At 37.1% G+C, this 20,559-nt stretch overlaps 1 protein-coding gene across 1 annotated transcript in view; it reads left to right on the plus strand.

Moving 5' to 3' along the window:
- Positions 1 to 20,559, plus strand: part of tenm1 (teneurin transmembrane protein 1) — a 348,630-nt gene that overhangs the window by 311,201 nt on the left and 16,870 nt on the right. Inside the window, exons 30-35 of the mRNA XM_057850586.1 lie at positions 9,541 to 9,785; positions 10,490 to 10,783; positions 12,984 to 13,228; positions 14,020 to 14,162; positions 19,616 to 19,827; positions 19,915 to 20,216. Of these exons, the coding sequence (XP_057706569.1) occupies positions 9,541 to 9,785; positions 10,490 to 10,783; positions 12,984 to 13,228; positions 14,020 to 14,162; positions 19,616 to 19,827; positions 19,915 to 20,216 (1,441 nt within the window). The remainder of the gene's footprint in view (positions 1 to 9,540; positions 9,786 to 10,489; positions 10,784 to 12,983; positions 13,229 to 14,019; positions 14,163 to 19,615; positions 19,828 to 19,914; positions 20,217 to 20,559) is intronic.

The following is a 20,559-nucleotide window of genomic DNA, read 5'->3' on the forward strand; positions in this document are numbered from 1 at the left end:
AACATTGATAGCTCCAAAGAATGGTAGCCTGTGTAGTTATAAATGATCTTAAAATATTTATGACTGGCAAATGGCAATAATGCAGTTTTTAATTTTCTCAGGTTTGGGTGGTTTGACCTGTGTTTTTGCTCACTTCTTCTCTCCTCTTTATATAACTGTGATGGGTTATGCAGCACTGAAAGGGGATTACATCGTATAAATAATTGTATATGGATTTGATAGGCGCTCTTTCACTTTTACATACTGTACTTTTTTGAAATTTGACAGCAGTTAAAAAAATATAAATGTTACTCCTTCATCTTAAAAGAGACCGTAATTTTCAGACTAAAGGCCGCTACTTTTTTCCTTAATTTTGACTCCTGCGGCTTATAGTCCAGTGCGGTTTATTTGTTGATTTATTTGGGTTCATAGGCAACACATGCCTCCTAGCATGCATTGCAGCGCTACAGGTGTAAATAACAATCAAAATTCATATTCTGTGCTCATTATTTTTTCAGTTACTGTTCCAGTTGTTTCATTCATTGCTTGTTATGGTATTTGGTAACACTTTATTTGACAGCGGCATCATAACACGGTCATATTTATGACATGACACTATCATGGGCATTACTGAATGCTTATGATGTCATGAAGTGTCTGTCATCTGGAAAATTATGTTACTAACGCCATTTATGTTCAGTTTGGATCTTTTATATCCATTCAAAAGAGAGATAGTTTGCCGGATAACACTAAATGACATCTGTTATAAGCATTCATTAATGCTCATAACTAGGGTTGTTCCGATCATGTTTTTTTGCTCCCGATCCGATCCTGATCGTTTTAGTTTGAGTATCTGCCGATCCCGATATTTCCCGATCTGATTGCTTTTTTTTGCTCCCGATTCAATTCCAATCCTTCCCGCTAATGTTTCCCGATCATATACATTTTGGCAATGCATTAAGAAAAAAATGAATAAAACTCGGACGAATATATACATTCAACATACAGTACATAAGTACTGTATTTGTTTATTATGACAATAAATCCTCAAGATGGCATTTACATTATTAACATTCTTTCTGTGAGAGGGATCCACGGATAGAAAGACTTGTGACTTTGTATATTGTGACTAAATATTGCCATCTAGTGTATTTGTTGAGCTTTCAGTAAATGATACTGTGGCCATCCCAAATGCATGATGGGAAGTGGAACCATGACTGTGCAACGTGCTACCAATTGCTATATCTTCTCTGCGTTGGGAAATAACTTAAGGTGTTAAGACAATGATCAAATGCCACCTTGCTTCCCCACATTGCTTCCCATGATATTTCTATCCACAGGGAGAGGGATTGCTAGGCTTAAGCCAATTAATAAAAGGCTCCAAAGGCTGCCAAAGTTCACTCTACTCATTTTGCCCTGCCTTTTATCGCTCTTTACAGGTAAAACGGCATCATTACAGATTGAGCGCGACAATGCGTGAGTGAGAGGGTCATGCAGCGCATGCATTAATTGCGTTAAATATTTTAAAGTGACACATTTTTTAAAAAATTAATTGCCGCCGTTATCAGGATAAATTTGATAACCCTACCTTAACCCTAAACTAAAGACTCTGGATGAGTGTAACATATTATGTCTGTGACGTTAAATACAGTTAGAAAACGATTTAATTAAAATATATGTATATATTAAAAAAAGGCATGGCCGATATTTTCTTGCCAATTCTGATACTTTGAAAATGACGTGATCGGACCTGATTGATCGGGACATCTCTACTCATAACAGTGTAATGTCATAGTTATGATTGTCTAATGACAGTATTATGGCGCCACTGTCAAATAAAGTGTTAGCAGATACCATAACTAGCAATTAATGAAACAACTGGAACAGTAACTGAAGAAATGATTAGCACAGGACATGAATTCTGATTGTTCCTTACACCTGTAGCGCTACAATGCATGCTAGGAGGCAAATTGGATGACAACAGTGTTTACAGCAGGTGGCAGCAGAGGTTGCCTGTGCCCTCAAAGGGAGCAGTGATGGCCAAACAAAGCTTCTTGAAGCAATAAAGCTTTGCAGTCAATTGGTTTAAAGTTTCATGGTGGTTCATTTGGTCTTATGATGCTGCTGCCAAATAAAGCATTACCGGTTAATATCTTTTGGTGTAAATATCCCATAATACAGTGAGGACAGTTGCGGCTTATTGTCCAGTGCGGTTTTTCTATGGACAAATGCCGTTTTCGTGTCACATTTGGTGGGCGGTGGCTTATAGTCAGGTGTGCCTTATTGTGCAAAAATTACGGTAATTACTTTTACTTACGTGAACCAACATACACAAAAATGGCACCATTTCAAAATGTCATTCTCTTACACAGATCTTTTGGTATGAGGTACCATAGGCAGGTACCGAGGCACCTGAGTATGAGTCGCACCAGCCCAAAAATGTGCAATGAAGAGGAAAAAAACATATATGTATAAGTCGCACTAGAGTATAAATCGCATTTTTAGGGGAAATTTGGGGGAGAATGATAATGTTCCATGATGCATGTACAACGAAATGCGAAGGTGGCCAGTATGTTAACGTAATATAGCTATTAAGAGTTATTCAGATAACTATAGCATAAAGGAAATGCTAACAAATTTACCAAACCATCAGTCTCACACTAAAACACCAAAATAAAATGTGAAATGATATAATAATGTGTTAATAATTTCACACAAAAGTCGCTTCAGAGTATAGGTAGCACCCCCAGCCAAACTATGAAAAAAACTGTGACTTATAGTCCGAACAATACGGTAACTTAAGAAAATGTTTAGGTAATTTGGAATCTTGCTACTGTGAAATTGTGCACGAGATTCTGCCACGAAATATTCATAGAAACATACTAAGCACTTGTGTCTTTATTTTAATTGTTTTTACATGTACAAAACTTGGGACTGTTTTATTTAGTGAGTTTGTAACAGTCTCAAGAACTGTTTGTACTACCGCCATAATCACAATAGAATCATCCACCTGTTGGACTTTGACGGGCCACAGTGGAATATTGACACTGTAAAAGACTACAAAAAAGCATGAAAAATATCATATATACACCAAACATAAGGAACAATTAGAACAAAGATAACAAGGCTTCTTGACACAGATGAGAGCCCTGCAGCTTCAAAAAGAAGGACCTGCGGTATTGCAAATAAACTACACTGTCCCCTTTTCTCTAATAGACTGATTAAAGATTATTCATTAATTGATTAATGATAGTTTTAAACGCTCTTATGATGTGAGTATTCTTTTCCCAGGTGGAATTAAAACATACAGGGGTTGGACAAAATAATGGAACATTTTGGCATCATAATCATTGAACATAATTGTTAAAGAATGACATACGGAACATTCTAATGAAGTTGAGCATCTAGTATGGGTTTCCCCAGACTTCATCATCATTGAGCATTTATGGTTAGTTTTGCAGATTCAATTAAGACATCGGTTTCCATCGCCATCGTCTCTAAAGCTTAGAGAATATTCTAACTGAAGAATGGCTGTCATTTCCGCAAAAGGTGGACTTACACTATATTAAATTAGTTTTTGTTGTTTTTTTACGGTGCTTCCACTATTTTGTCCAACCCCTGTATGTAGTAAAGGGAATAAAACATCCTCTATATTGTGAATTCTTAAAAAGGCATATATTAGTAAAATGGTTAAACACAGGAAAAAATATGAGGGTGGAATTTAAAATGGAAGTGAGACTATGGGCGCGTTTTCCACTCATTTCATCCCTTTAATTGCTTCCCAGCCCTTGTCTTAATGACAGATATAGTGTCCTGGTCTGCTTTTATTCATGCATGAAGGCATTTGCACATAGAGAAATCTGCTTGGGGACAGCTAGCCTGCTCCACCCCATCCCTTAATTTCCAACACACCAGCACATGAGCAACAGTGTCTTTTTGCCTCTGAGGCACCAATACATACAAAAGGTTTTAATAGTAGAGGAGGGGATAGAAGTTACAACCCGGTTTACTCGCTCCATTACAGGTTTATTATTATAGTTTTTTGGATCATTGTGTTTGGAAAATGGAGCTAACATGAGAACAAGATAATAATAATTCCTTGTAGACTGTACATCTGATCAAAATGGTGTATATAGATACGATTGGTTTGTGAGAAACTTGAAATGTGTGAAAACAACAGATACCAACACACAATTAACATCCTTTCAGTTTGTTTTGGTTTTGTTCGCCATGCTTTCAATCTCTTGCTTTCTTTTTTTTAGCTCAATTTATATTGGATTTATGAAGAACTGGTCCTTAATATGCATATAGTGTCTGGTCCTAAGGTTTGTAATCAAATAATCTGACATATTTTATTGTTAATATTTTAATTTCTTTATGAATGATCTCTGCTGCCATTTCCAGTCCAATTGGATTGGATGCCTGTCAGTGTAAATGGTAGTGAATGAGTTAAATGAGCTTGTGATAACCTCTGCGGACTTCAACATGTCAGCGGACATTAGGTACAGTATCTATCATGCTAGGTAGTAAAATGACTGAATAATGAAAATACTGCATTAAATGAATGGGATATTTTTTTACAACAGATCAGAGCGTTTGATGCCACCCTTTTGCAGAGGTTGGCAGTAACGCATTACATGTTCTCTGACAGGTTCTCTGTTCCATTTACTTGAGTAACTTATTGAGAAAAATGTACTTCTAAGAGTAGTTTTACTGAGCCATACTTTTTACTTTTACTTGAGTAGATTTGTGAAGAAAAAAACGCAACTCTTACTCCACTATTTGGGCTACACAAGAGTTGTTACATTTTTCATCTTTATCCTACGTATTAGATTTATTTATTGTTTTGCCAGCGATGCCAAGAGTAGCTCTACCAATTTCATTAATGAGACGTCGCAACAATAATCATATGACTCCATTCCACCAATCTGACGCTAGCTTGCCGTTCTATGATCATGACTAGGGATGTCCCGATCTAGGTTTTTGCACTTCCGATCCGATACCGATATTGTTTTGCACGTCCGATCCGATACCGATACTGGCCGATACCGATACCGACCTTTCTGAGCATGTGTTAAAGTTTAAAGTTATTTAGCCTCCTTACTTAGTTGTCAGACTCATGTTGAAAAAGGTTTTAGTACTCTTGATAACAACTAGCCAGCTGAATTAGGTGAGTTTGAATAACACACAACGGTTGGTAACAAGAAACTGACCTGTTTATTCAGTGACAAACACAAAACATTATAAATAACAAACAGAAATGGCATAGTCAGTCAGTAAAACGTGAAAATAATATTGTAACCTGTCTTAAAAAAGCAAAACACACCAACAACCTCCGTGGAAAATCCCACAAATCCCCCAAGCTATTAGATGCTTTTAATGTTTCGTGCATTAGTTACACAAATTCATAAAAAGCCTCTCAGGTTTAAGTAAACGACTATTTCAGTATCAAATTAACATTTTAAAACAGTAAATAAAATACTCAAGTCCCCATTCTGTATCAGCAGCTCTAAACTACATTCATTTAATTTTGCAAATCAACTGTTAAAGTTGTTAAAATTGCTCCCGTTATTCCATAATTTCCCTTCTGTCTACTTTTGACATGTGAAAGTTTTAAAACTGTTTTGAAGATAGATTCAAGTCAAGATTTTGCCGATTTAGGAGTATTTTAGATAAAAAGTTACTTAGGTTCGCTTGGAAGGTTCACAACAGCCTACTAGGGAAGTCTTGTGCTTTAAGATGGCGGCTGTTTACTAACGCATCTGGTTTTCTATACTTCAATGTTGCTAACGCAGTCGAGTCTGTCGTGTAGCATCTTGTTTTATATACATATGATATCTATTATCTCCAGTAAAACGACATTGACGTAGTTTGTAGCGGCTATCAGCAGCAGTCAGGTATTCTTGTATTTTTTATCCAGCGGCATGAGTTGAGCTAAAGCCGTGAGTTGAGCATTGGCATGACCCGGGTCTAAGACAAGTTATGTTTACTTTCGGGACGCAATGCAGTCAGTTTCTCATTGCGTCCCGCTTTACTCAACATATTTCAATAATCGGAATTTGGATGTTTGTAAATCGTTCTCGAATCTTCCACAGCCGAATCGCGTGTTGGATGGTGTGTCTCACTTGAGATAATGTCTCGTCATCCAGAATGAATTCTTCAGCAATGACTCCTGTTATTCCTTGGGCTTTGGGACTGTCGAGTGCCAGTTTGTCACGCATAGCAAAAGTTTCTGCCAGTGTTAGTTGCGTAGGACCTTTCTTTTTGTCTTCGGTTTTCTTAAAATACTCCTCATGTTGTTTGTGGTGGTATTTCGCCATATGCTTGATTAGGTTGGTTGTATTAAAACTTCTTACAGCTTTACCACTATGGTTGCCTTTATTGTGGCATATATTGCTCCCTGCCTCTTCGTCTTTGTCGTCCTTTAAGGTGAAATGATACCACACAGCTGACATTTTTACCGATAAAGTCTCTCGGTAAATTGGGAGACGGTAATGTAAATGTGTGTTGAAGGTGTGCCATAAATTGCGGACCGGATTTTAGGGAAACCGAAGCAAAAACTGGAATGGATTATGTAAACCGGTGCGCTGGAAAACCCAGACCGGAATTTTAAAAAAAGTGGATCGGAAGTCTGGATCTGATTTTTTCCCGTGTTCCGATCCGATACCGATGCGCATTTTTTTGCCCATATCGGTGTCCGATCCGATCCAAATATCGGATCGGGACATCTCTAATCACGACAGCCTGTGCAATTGCGTGGCGTCTTTAAAGCACCGTAAACAATGTACTTGACATAGAGCGCTGTCCTCAAAATTAATCGAAAGCGCGGATTTTTAAACCTTTCTCCCAGTTTTTATTTGGGACCAATTGACCACGGAAAACCGGAGATACGATCCTTTTAATTTCATAATAGTAACTATGAAGGAAGTATTCACTATTCAAACTAGAAACTATTTTCTCCACTACAGGGCACTCATGCTCTTTGGACGAATAATGCTTCATTTCTGTCTTTTTTTTCCTCTCTCGCTGGATTTTTTTTTTTTTTTTTCATTTCTGTAATGGGTTACTATACAGTAACATTATAACAACAGTTCATATGGATAAGCTTGTGCTGAGAGAAAAAAATAACCATTGTTTAAAAAGAAAAAAATAAGCAGTTACCCACAATTTTACTCATTACTTGAGTATTCTTTTCAATGGATACTTTTTTACTTGTACTTGAGTACATTTTTTTCATGACTACTTTTACTTGAGTAATATTATTTTTTAAGTAACACTACTCTTATTTGAGTAATTTTTTTGGCTACTCTACCCATATATAACAACAATGAAGTTTGTCCTTTAAACAAATTTTCAGTCACTATATTTTGAGACCTCTTGGATGCTCTGATTTTTAAACTCAAGTAACTTCCGCTGCTTAAAAAATAGTCCTAAGTTAAAGTGAAATGGAAAAAAATGTATATTTTTTAATCAAATTAATAAGTTGTTATATTCATTGAGAGGACCGGCTGTCCATGGACCAATTGTCTGTCCAACTTTGTATTCTATTATTACTATTATATTATTATGCCTATATACTGATTCTGGCTGTACTTTTTTTTTTATAAATCATTTTGTGATCATTTTTGGGCCAAAAAAGAAAGGTCAAAGATAAGCAGGCACCATAGCACAATGTCACTTACAGCTACAAATCAAATTGGTGTAATTATTGACTCAGACCTAAAATTTGATAGAGAATTAAGGGGCTTCTGACTCAACAAGACAGGGAAAAACTTATGCATGCATTCATTTTCAGCAGATTGGACTATTGCAACGGTATATTTACAGGTCTTGATAAAAAAATAGGGCTGTCAAACGATTAAAATTTTTAATCGAGTTAATTACAGCTTAAAAATTAATTAATCATAATTAATCGCAATTAATCACAATTCAAACCATCTATAAAATATGCCATATTTTTCTGTAAATTATATATATATATTCTGTAAAATAAATTGTTGGAATGGAAAGATAAGACACAAGATGGATATATACATTCAACATACGGTATATAAGGACTGTAGTGGGCATTTCACTCTACTGTCATTTAAATCTGTCTATGCTGTCCTCACTCCGAAGCGTCTACTTTTTCCAAAGCTAGACAGCTAGTGAACGGCGCCTTAATAATCAGACTTCTTCCTTTTTCATCTGATTTATTAAAAAATTGGCCTCAAACCATTGTCCTCTTTAGACCGTTTACGTAAAACTACAAAAAAAAAGTAAACAAGCATTGCATTAGCAACAAAGTTAGCTTAGCACGCTATACAGGTTGACTAAACATAAACAAAAAGTGTCTCATACAAAAAAATTAACATTTCGCTTATTAACATAATATGTACATTCTTTACAACAACCATACTTACGGACAAATCTTTTCCAAGGATCATATAAGCACAACAAAGACGTCGTGCAGCCCATATTGAACTGGCAAGAAAAAAAAAAAAACATGTCGCAAAGCGACCACAAGAGTTCGCTGTTAGACAGCACAAAACGCCTTGCTGTAAAACTTACCAAAAGGCAGAATACTGTCTGAGAGGGACATGTGCGTTAATTGCGTCAAATATTTTAACGTGATTAATTTAAAAAATGAATTACCGCGCGTTAACGCGTTAATTTTGATACCCCTTTAAAAAAATTTTTTTAAATCAGTCAGGAAGCTGCGGCTAGTACAGAATGCTGCAGCCAGAGTCCTCACAAATACAAGGAAAGTGGACCACATTACACCGGTTTTGAAATCGTTACACTGGCTTCCAGTGAGTCAAAAGATAGACTATACAATACTACTGCTCGTCTACAAAACACTTAATAGCCTTGGACAAAAATACATGCTTGATTTGTTAGATTCCTATGAAACATCTAGACCCCTAAGGTCGTCTGGAACCTGTCTCCTGTATGTTCCAAGAACAGGAACCAAGCAGGGTGAGGCAGCATTTAGTTAATATGCTCCTCACAACTGGAACAAGTTACCTGAAGGTCTGAAGTATGCTCAAACTGTTAGCTCCTTTAAATCAGGGCTAAAAACGCTTTTGTTTAGCACTGCATATCCATAACTGTCTATATATTTCATTCTATTTGCTTTCTATTCTTATCTCTATTGCTGATTTCAATTATTGCTGATTTCAATTATTAGCAGTAGTAGTGGTATTTGTTGTATTTTTCATTTATTTTTTTATTTTTTATTCTATTCCTGATTAAATTCAATATATATGTATAATTTTATTTCCTATTTCGATTATTTATTTATTTTTTTTACATTCTATTGATTTTAATGTGATTTTTATGATCTACATGTGATGTATAGTACTTAGAATTGCCTTGTGTTGAATTGTGTTATATAAATAAATTTGCCGTGCCTTGCCTTGCCTAAATCCAGATTTGCTGCAAACAGGGACTGATGTTTATTTCACTTGTTATTGCACATTTCCATTGCCTGCATGTGTGGTTTGGGTGTGCCCCTCCCCGACCTTGTGTGCGTGTATGCATATGTGTGTGTTTGTGCCACACCCATATTTTGACACCTAGACCATGCACAGAGTTCTTACAAAGTCAACGCCGATGGCTCGTTCTATGTGTCGCTGGCCAGCGGGATGGAGTTGTCGCTCAGCACAGAGCCCTTCCTCCCAGGAGGTGTTGGCGGTGGAGTCAGCCCAACCGCTAGCCGCTGTAACATCAGCCTGCCAGGTGACCACGCCCCTAGCCTCATCGAGTGGAGGCAGAGGAAGGAGCAGAGCAAGACTAACTACACCACTTATGAACGCAGACTCAGGGTAAAAAATAAATAAATAAATGCCTTTTGTATCCATCTCAAACAAATGAGCCACTGCTAAACCCAAAACCTCTGCTGGGGCAAATATGCCCTTAGTATCCATCTCAAACAAATGAGCCACTGCTAACCACAAAAACTCTGCTGGGCTAAATATGCCCGTAGTTACCATAGCAACTAGAGGTGGCTAACTACTTGTATAGACCAAGTCTAGTGCTAACTGCAAAGCAAATACAGGTCTGTAGTAGTTTGTGGCTTCATGCATGCAGAGTGTACATGCCTGACGAACTCGACAAAATATTCTATATAGTATGCAGTAGCCGTCATTGAGACTTTTTTCTGGCTGAGTATTCTCATCACTTGTATTCCATGCCTCAACAAATGTATCCCTCTCCTCTTCAGTGGAAAGGTTGTCACATGACAGGAATATAATATTAAATTATGATAACAGTTTTAAAAGAAAATTAAACATGAGGCGTAATAATTGATTAGTCTACTTCATTTGCACATGGTTTCAGTAAATGTCACTTCTGATTATTCTTAAATCATGAAAGTTATTGAACAGATTTATATTTCCTATTTTATAGTGACCTTTGAATTTTGAATATGCAGCAGTCATTTTAAAATGTTACGTGATTATTTCACTTGATTCCATTGGTTTTGGCTCTCTTCAATGTTCAATCTTAATTTTGGAACTTCTCTTCTCAGGCACATAACAGGAACCTGCTGTCCATAGATTTTGATCAGAGCACAAGAATGGGGAAGATATACGACGACCATAGGAAATTTACCCTCCATATCCAGTATGATAATCTTGGCCGGCCTGTGGTCTGGTCTCCTAGTAGCAAATATACTGAAGTAAATGTAAGCTACTCTGGGGGTGGACTCCTGTCAGTCATTCACCGAGGAGAATGGTATGAACATCTGAAGTATGAGAATGACAAGGTGGTGTCCAGAGCCTGGGTCAATGGGAAGATATGGAGCTACACATACATAGACAGAGTAAGACCTGAATGCATGTTTAAAATATTTTATCAAAAATACTCGACTATTTTTGTCACCTGAATATAAAACTTTGCTTCTTCTTTAAAATTAATTTCAATAGTGTGTTCTGTTTTTTCTAATTCTTTTTTTTTTTTTTAGTTTTTTTTTTTTTTCTTTTTTCTTTTTTTCAATTCCATATTCCATTATTATCATGAAGTTTCAAAATGGTTCTTTCAAGTTTATATTAAAGAATTTATTTTTAAGTGTTGATACATTAAGCTCAAGCATACAATTAGAATGTGGTCGCAGAAATGGAATTGCATTTTTGAAAAAAAAAAATTTAAAAAGTTGGGGGCTTGCACGTACAGTATTAAGTAAACATAATTATCTGCACTTTTATTTTATTTTTTATTTTTGTTTATTTTAAAAACACAAAAAACATTTATCATTTTTCTACAAAATCTCCACCCATTTTGATGCACTTGGTCCAGCGGTCTACTAGCTTATGAATGCCATCCGAGTAGAAAGTCTTTGGCTGGTCACACAACCATTTGTGCACCGCTTTTTGCACTGCTTCATCAGAAGAAAATTTATGACACCGTAATGCATTTTGGAGTGGAGCAAAGAAATGATAGTCGGAAGGCGCAAGATCAGGGCTGTATGCAGGATTTTTCAGTTCCTCAAAACCCAGTTCAGTAAAATTTGGCAACTCTACATATGTCTATGCTTGTGCGCCTTTGTAAGCTGTCTTGGCACCCACTTTGCAGAAACGTTATTGTACCCAAGGATTTCATGAATGATTTCTTGAGCAGGGCCAAAACTGATCTGCAAAGATCTCATCAATGGTTATGTGACGGTTTGCCAATGTCATTTGTTGAACTTGCACAGTCTTCTCGTTACTGTTGGAGGTGGCATGTTTCACACTGGTTTGGCCGTTTTAAACTTCTCAGTCCACTCATATAGCGTTCTTCTCAAATATGCATTGTCTCCATATTGTGCTGAGAGTCTTTTATGAATTTCTGCCCCCGGTGAACCTTCTGACCACAAAAATCGGACAACAGCACGTTGTTCTTCTCTGCTGCATTGTGCAAGTGGAGCGTCCATTTTTATAAACTGAAAATAACACGTGTTATAACAGAAAGAACAATTAGATTAGCTGATCGTGATCACGTGACACAGTAGTTGACACGTGTTTTAAAAAAAATTGTGAAAAAGGTAAACCAAGAGTGCGCTTTAGAGCAATGTGCAGATAATTTTTGATTTACCCTCGTACATAGCACTATGGAGTCGAGGCATTGAGCTGGGGTATATAGGGAAGTATATTCACTGATAGCAGTGTTACCCTAGTCTAATAGATGTTGAAATGTGTGTAGTGAATGAGACTAATTGGAAATCAGCACATTATATAACAATTTATTTTACAGGTATGAAAAATTGAGTTTTAATTTCTATTCTTAAAATACATTTTAATGAAAGAACATTTATCCTAAAATATAATCAGTGTCAAAATTTTACTTTAACATTACAGTTTAATTAATAAATTATGCAATCTTTCTAAATCATATAATCAGATTTTAATACTATTAAACAATTATTGAATAAATAGACTAGTATTTTGATAGAACATTGGCTGCCCACCACTGTTTTGAAACTGATGGCTATAAATAGTGTGTGTATAAAGTTACCACATCCTTTTTCAAATGCTAGGTTATTTTACATATCAAATGAGACCAAGATAAGTCATTTTTTTCTTTTTCTTCCTCCAGTCATATGACCTAGAACTTGTCCAACTCAGCTGATAAAATTAAATATTTTCAAGAGATGAAGTGAAAATAAACATCTTAGATATTCTTGGAATTTGCCTCTGTGCAGAATTATGATTGGATAATAAGATTGGAATTCATGTTAAATGAGAGTCAGTACTCACCGGCCACTATTTAACTGCTTTGGTCAATTCCATATAAAGCTCAGACGTTCTAGTCGAGTTTTATAAAATCAAAACTATTATATAATGAAATATTTTTGTTAAGTACACTATATAGATTAAGCATATGGGTCAAATTACTGGCGGCAAATACTAAAAAAAAATGAAGGGGGAAAAAAACCTGTTATTTGAAATGGGTGTTTAGCCTTTTTATATCTCTACACAATAAAAGGTCATAAAGAAACAGATCGTGACTCATTCTGCTGCACATCTGTCTTTTTTGTGTTTTTGCAGTCAGTCATGCTACTTCTGCACAGCCAACGGCGATACGTCTTTGAATATGATCAGACGAACCGACTCCTCTCTGTCACCATGCCCAGCATGGCTAAACACAACCTGCACTCACTCCTGTCAATCGGTTACTACAGGAATATGTACACGCCTCCTGACAGCCTGTCATCCTTCCTGCAGGACTACACCCTAGATGGGAGGCTGCTTAGAACTCAGTACTTAGGAACGGGGCGTAGTGTCATCTACAGGTACTAAACATTAGAAATGAGAAGGCATGACATGAGGAGTATCTTCAGGGTGTGTTGTGTGTGTTTTCCCACGTACAAAATGGGTCAAGAGCTTGAATACGCATAAAACGAGGTCATCTATAATTTGCATCGACATCCGACTCAAATTTCCCTCCAAATTATAGTGATTGGACTGATAGTGGGACTGATTAAAGGCCCATTTTATCATCGTCGTCATCAGCAGCAGCAGCAACAAAAGTAGAGGCAGCAGCAGCCACCACTGATCTAATTTTAAGGGTAACTGGAGGACTGATTGGGATAATGTTCTGACATTTTACTTTTTGTGATATTCATTTTCTTGATGTAGACACTAATGAAACCATTACATTTTATAAATTTGAAAAGCCATAGATGTTCCCCTAATTTTGCCCAAACAACAACATGGTGTTACTTGCTCTTTGATCACCCAAGATTTTGTTTAGTATTTTAAGACCAAGCTTTTGAAGAACTAATAACACATTGCGGGTGAAAAAAATTTCAAATAAAAAAAGCACCTCGGACGTGCAAAAAAAGACTTATTCAAAACATCACTGTCGGTTTTGTTTTTTGTAAACTTAAGATTAGGTGGAACTGAGTCAAATATACTCTACTGATTAATTTATTATTCAATAAGTATTGCCTGTTACCTTAAATGTCTTTGTTGTGTATGTCCCAATAACTTGGTGTGATATAATCAACATACTGCAGCACACAGTTAGTTTGAAGCTAGAAGCAAAAGAAGTAAAAAATGCATTATTTTCTGTATTTCCAAGGTACACGCCAGCAGCACGACTCTCTGAGGTGACATATGACTCCACCCTGGTGACCTTCACTTATGACGAAGCCTCTGGCAGTGTCAAAACCATCCATCTCACCCATAATGGCTTCATAAGCTCAATACGATACAGGCAGACAGGTATGTGTGCACTTAAAGCTCAGCTCCACTTTCAAATTTTTACAGTCTGCACTCATTTTTGGAGTGTGACTCAAAAGCATCTGCAATGTGACGTGACAATGTTGTTCAAACATTCAGGAGGGGAAAACAAGAAATTGCAAAGTGTGAATAAGAATTAGCACATGTGCAAATGCAACCTTAAAGCTTAACCACTAACGACCCCACATGTCTGAAACTGAAACAAATACTGCATATTGTAAAATGCAGTTTACATAACTGCCCCTAAAAAGTAGTTGCAAAGTATGGATTTAAACTGTATATGTTGTGGAGGGGTCGGGGGATTCATTTCTTTGCTAACATTCAAATAGCTTTATTTGTTCAGGTCCAGACACAGGCGAAAATAATATATAAATAAATAAATAAATAAATAAATATATATATATATATATATATATATATATATATATATATATATATATATATATATATATATATAAACAGTATATATATTAAATATACAGTATGTGTATGACGTAAAATACAGACAAGGCTGAAAAAGCAGTTTCTGCTCTTGCACCCCAAAGAACTGTTCTGTTTGATAGAACTATATGTCTATATGCTGCCATTGCAGATTCATGGCTCAATAAGCCTCAGAACTATTTTTAATTTTTCCGTTTTACCCTGGAAACCCCTGTTTACAGACGTCGCGCAACCGCTTTTGTTTCAACCTAGCCACAAAAAGAATGTAAGTAACCATATTTATTATTAGAAATGTCTGTCATTTTTAGCTTAGACTCATTAGTTGATGTCTAATATTTGGTTTAAAAAAAAAAAAAAAAAAAAAAAAAACTTTAAAAAAATTATTCACGCGCATATTTTAAACTTTTAAACAAATTACGCCACAATGAAAAAATTGGCGTCTGTAAAAAAGTCACGGATATTTACCTCGTAACTATTGCTTAATTGTATTTTTTTTTTTCGTTACTGTTGCATTTTCCCCAATATTTTAGATGATAAATGATCGATCCAAACAAAGAAAAAATGAAAAAAAAAAAGTTTAAAAGGGTAAATATATGAAAATCTCGATTACTCCTTGATGTCTGTGATTCCTGCATCGCGACCCTTGTAATATCATGTTTCACCCATAAAACCCCCCAAAAACACGGCTGTGGCCATTCACAGCTGTGTCTTGACACTCGGTGATACATGCTACATGGAGTTTTTGGACCGAAAAGAAGTAAGTACGCGATATCTCGTTAAAATCATGGCGTTTTTAATGATGCTCTCTCATGCTCTCACCTCCAGTTAGGGTTTCGCTGTTTACAAAAATATATATTTTTTTTTAAATGCGCTCCTGTTGAAAATCTTTCTTCCCCCAGAAAAGTGAGATTTTAAGCTTTCATGATGTATCACTCATGCATATAGGACTATTTTGAGATTTGGCCAAATTGGGGGTCTCAGAGCGGAACTTCTGAGTGTTTTCCGCCATTTAAAAAAAAATCTAAAAAAAAAACGTCTCACCCACCCGGGCGGTATGGTTTCCCCTTTCAAGCTCGGGTCCTCTACCAGAGGCCTGGGAGCTTTATGCTCTCGCGTGCTCTCACCTCCAGTTAGGGTTTTGCTGTTTTTTTTGTTGTTTTTTTTTTCTAAATGCCCCCTGTTCAAAAATTTTCTTCCCCCAGATAATTGAGATTTTAAGTTTTCCAATGATGTATCACACATGCATAAAGGACAATTTTGAAATTTGGCCAAATTGGGGGTCTCGAAGCGGAACTTCAAGTCACCTGAGTGTTTTCCACCATATATATTATATACAGTGGTAGCTCTACATAAAAAATGTTATTCGTACCAGGACCTAGTTTGTAAGTCGAAATGGTCATATGTCAAGCTGGAATTTTTTCATAAAAATACATTATAATTCGATTAATTCATTCCACACCCCAAAAACCAGAGAGAGAGATGTAGAGTGGGAAGTTTCATAATAATAATGTAATGAATCTGGTTTTAATGTCGATGTGCATGCTGTTCCTAAACGCACTGGGTGACTGATGACAGAGAGAGAGAGAGGGAGAGTGAGAGAGAGACAGAGAGGGGGAGAGAGAGAGAGAGAGAGAGAGAGAGAGAGAGAGAGAGAGAGAGAGAGAGAGAGCTGTAGAGTGGGAAGTTTCTACGTTTTTTTATGTTGTTTTGGCGTCAGCTGCGGTGGACAGTAGCCGTGTTGTTTTGCACAAGTAAAAAATTAATGATTAAAATTTTACATGACGAAACTGGCGACTTCCTTGCTGATGTTACAATAATAATATTAATAAATATGAAATAAAAAAAGTGCTTTTATTGTTACCTTATCTTATAGTGGCTGGCTGACAGAGGTCAAAGGAGACTGGCCATATTGTCAAGCCAGTTCACGCACACCACGCTCATATTTTTCTATCATTTCCTTCTTAATTTCAATGGTAAGGATCACCCTTTTCCTTTTTTCACCACCTGGACTAAACTTCTTGGGACCTATGACGATTTATCAAAAGAAAATCCACCCTGCAACCGTCTTGTGGGAAAACAATGAAATTGCGACACTGTGGGAAATCGTCGTATTTCGAGAATGTCGTCATATCTTAAGACAAATGACGAGTCAAATTTTATGTTGGATGTCGGCAGGATCGTATGTCGAGGTAACACTGTATTCATTATAACAAACATCTATGATTATTTTTCATATGATTATTGCGTTTTAAGTTTCCTGTGCAGTACTTTTTTAACAATACAGTTGTTGCTAAAGTGCTCTCGAAATTAAACTAAGTTGATTGTCGCAGAGCCGCAAAGCCCAAATTTCAGAAAATATAAGAAGAAATCCATTTATACACCATACCTGACTATAGGCCGCATGTGTCCATGTCTTAATACGGGGTATTCACATGAAGAGATTTTACACAGAAACATTTGACTGATAAAAAAATAGTTATATCAACAAAATTAACATCAATATGTCATGCCTTCACATGCAGCGGCCTGTAGAGGGAGCCACACAGTCCCAGACACTTAATCACTTACCGTATTTTTCGGACGATACGTCGCACCTGAGTATAAGTCGCACCACCCAAAAAATGCGCAATGAAAAGGAAAAAAACATATATGAGTCGCACGGGCGTATAAGTCGCATTTTTGGGGGGAAATTTATTTGATTGAATCCAGCACCAAGAACAGAAATGTTCTCTTACAAGGCAATTTAAAATACAATAGAGAACAACAGGCTGAACAGGTGTACAGTATGCTAGCATTACATGACGCTAGAAGTTAGATCAGGCCTAAAAAAATCCAGCAGACCGGACAGCAGACCGGACCGGCCCGCGGGTATTAAAGCCCGACGTGGTCCGAGCCCGATCAATTACCTTGATTTGCTTGCCCAAGCCCGAAAAAACCCGAAGTTTTATGTTTTATTTGTAGGCACGAGCCCCCCCCAAAAAAAACACTGATCAGACCATAGAACATGGTTCCAGTAATCCATTTGCTTTATTGACATGTCTTTAGCAAACTGCTTGCGGGCTTTCTTGTGTACAGTCTTCAGAAGAGGCTTTCTCCACACCAATTTGATGTAGCGTGCGGCGTATGGTCTGAGCACTAACAGGCTGATCCCCCACCTCTTCAATCTCTGCAGCAATGCTGACAGCAGTCCTGTAATGAGTCCCATGACATTTTGGAGGGAAAATGACAAGCAGTACTCAATTTGGACATTTAGGGATGTACGTAGTTTCTAAGGGGTGTACTCACTTTTGTTGTCAGGGTTTAGATACTAATGGCTATATTTTGAGTTTTTTGGAGGGGAAAATAAATTAACTCTATTATATAAGCTGTACACAGACTACTTTTCATTGTGTCAAAGTGTAATTTTGTCAGTGTTGCCCAATGAAAAGACATAATTATATGCACGCTTTCGCTCTTTGCTGACATAATTGCTGCACGAATTCCGATTTGGGAAACTTGACAGTTCAGACCGCCACCACATTCTGGAAAAAAGATCGGATTTAAACCACATATGAAAGTGACCCAGATCGGATTTGAAATGGTCCACTTCTATGCGACTTGTCCTGTTCAGACCGTCAAGTTAATGCCTCACTTGAGTCGGAAAAACACGAAAAATCGGATTCGCGCATTAAGACCTGCAGTATGAACGTAGCCCACAATGCAACTGAGCAAAATTAAAATACGAAGCTTGTTTGACCCCAAAAGTCCATAAATAAGATGTTTCATTATAGAGGGAAATGGAGAAAAAATAAGTATCAGTTCATAGTCCTAAAATCACAGAAATAAATGCATAAACTTGCGGTTTGATCAATGTGAAATATTAAGTAAGATTGTTTTTTATTATGACAGCAAAAAATCAATTACTGCACAGGGTGCTGTTTTTATATTACTGTTTCTTTATCATCCCTCATACCTCAAACAGTTTTGTATGTACTGTATGGTACTTCTGGACTGTCTCTTCTCTCATCATAAGGTGCAAAATATATCAATTTTTCCCATGATGACGCTAATAACTGACTTAGCACACTTAACGTTTTTCTTCATTAACCACATGCTTGCCTTCTTAACTCATGAATGTCTGATTAACAGATACTAAGTAAGCATCCAATGTGCAGGGCAGTATGTGTGTTCGTGCGTGGGTGGGTGGGAGCGTGTTAGTGCCTTTTATCACTTTGCCCTCACTGTTAAAAGACTTTCACCTTCCTTTAACTGATCTAATTTCAACAGAACAAACGGATGTTCGGAGAGTGGTGAGATAGTGGTAATTGTCAACTTGAGAGGAGACAGTGAAGAGTTGAGAGTGAAAAGGGGATATACTGTACGTGAGTAGAGAAAATGAGCAGAAAAGGAGTGAAATGATGACAGCTCTAGAAGCGAGATGAGCCTACTGTGAGTTCCCTCGGGTTGTCAAAAAACCCACTACTCATGCTGTGTGAATCTACCATTTCCTCATTTATGGAGGTGTAAGATTCAACATTCCAAAGAAAATAAAAATGCAGGATGTAATGATCATCCAGCGCTATGCAGTCTGCTAAGCCAGGCGCTTAGTCATTTTAAATGCAATCAGCATGATAGCAAATGGCGCTATAATGTTTTTTCATTAACAGGCTTCTTCCCCTTCCCCTCAATGGATGAAGAGTGGTAGTGGCAAGCAAGAGATTAGACCAATAATGTTGAAGTTGATGTTCTGACATTAAGAAGCCCATTGGCCATCATGAGTATTGTCTTTAGACTTCATTATTCCTCCATATTAAAGGTCAGCATTGAAAATGCCAGAGAGGTGTGCGGGTACTTACAAATGAACAGGTTGTGCCGAGTGTGTCGTCGTTTATGATGTGAAATTCTGTCTATCAACTGAGTGGATCAGATAGGCTCAGCTAGGTAGTGGGATGGTCAACTTGTGTGTGTCTTTTCTTGCATTTTGTTAATGGTTGAGATTTTTTTTTTGTGCTCAGGTCCACTGACCAGCCGGCAGATCTTTCGCTTCAGTGAAGAAGGATTAGTCAACGCCAGGTTTGACTACAGTTATAATAACTTTCGAGTGACCAGCATGCAGGCCGTCATCAATGAGACTCCCCTACCGATTGATCTGTACCGCTATGTTGATGTATCGGGGAGGGTGGAGCAGTTTGGCAAGTTCAGCGTCATCTTTTATGACCTTAACCAGGTAAATCCCTTTGAATATACACTGTGTATATATGGTATACTTGTCTTGCTTTAGAATTATCTTGCTCAACATTATGTTGTTTCCTAGGTGATTACTACGCATCTGATGAAGCACACCAAGGTGTTTAACTCATACGGCCAAGTGGTGGAGGTCCAGTACGAGATACTCAAATCAATCGCCTATTGGATGACAATACAGTATGACTCGGCAGGACGCACAATCACCTGTGACATTAGGGTTGGCGTGGACAGCAATGTGACACGATACACCTACGAGTATGATGCCGACAGCCAATTGCAAAGTGCTGCTGTCAATGAGCGGCCTCAGTGGCGCTACAGCTACGACCTCAATGGGAACATTAACTTGCTTAGCCATGGCACCAGCGCGAGGTAAGGTGGTGGTACTTTTTATATAACATTTGCTTTACCTTTTGCCATGACAAAGCATCTCTACACACTCGACCATGTCTTCCATGATTGTTTTTCATAAGACTGATTTAGTACACAATGCATGTGCCTTTCTTCAGGCCCCACAATGATACTAACATTTGTTTTGCAGGAAATTAAGATTGTCATCTTCGTTCTAACATTATTGCTTCCCTAAGGATGATTTATTATACTATTTAAAAAAGCATCTGTTACTTTTGAAATATTAACGGGGAACAGGCTTCACGTCTTATCTCTAACAATTTGGTATTTATTATCACATTTGTAGGCTTTGCTTTATACGTTT

This window comes from Corythoichthys intestinalis, chromosome 11, assembly GCF_030265065.1.
Source record: "Corythoichthys intestinalis isolate RoL2023-P3 chromosome 11, ASM3026506v1, whole genome shotgun sequence".
NCBI classification, from domain to species: Eukaryota; Metazoa; Chordata; class Actinopteri; order Syngnathiformes; family Syngnathidae; genus Corythoichthys; species Corythoichthys intestinalis.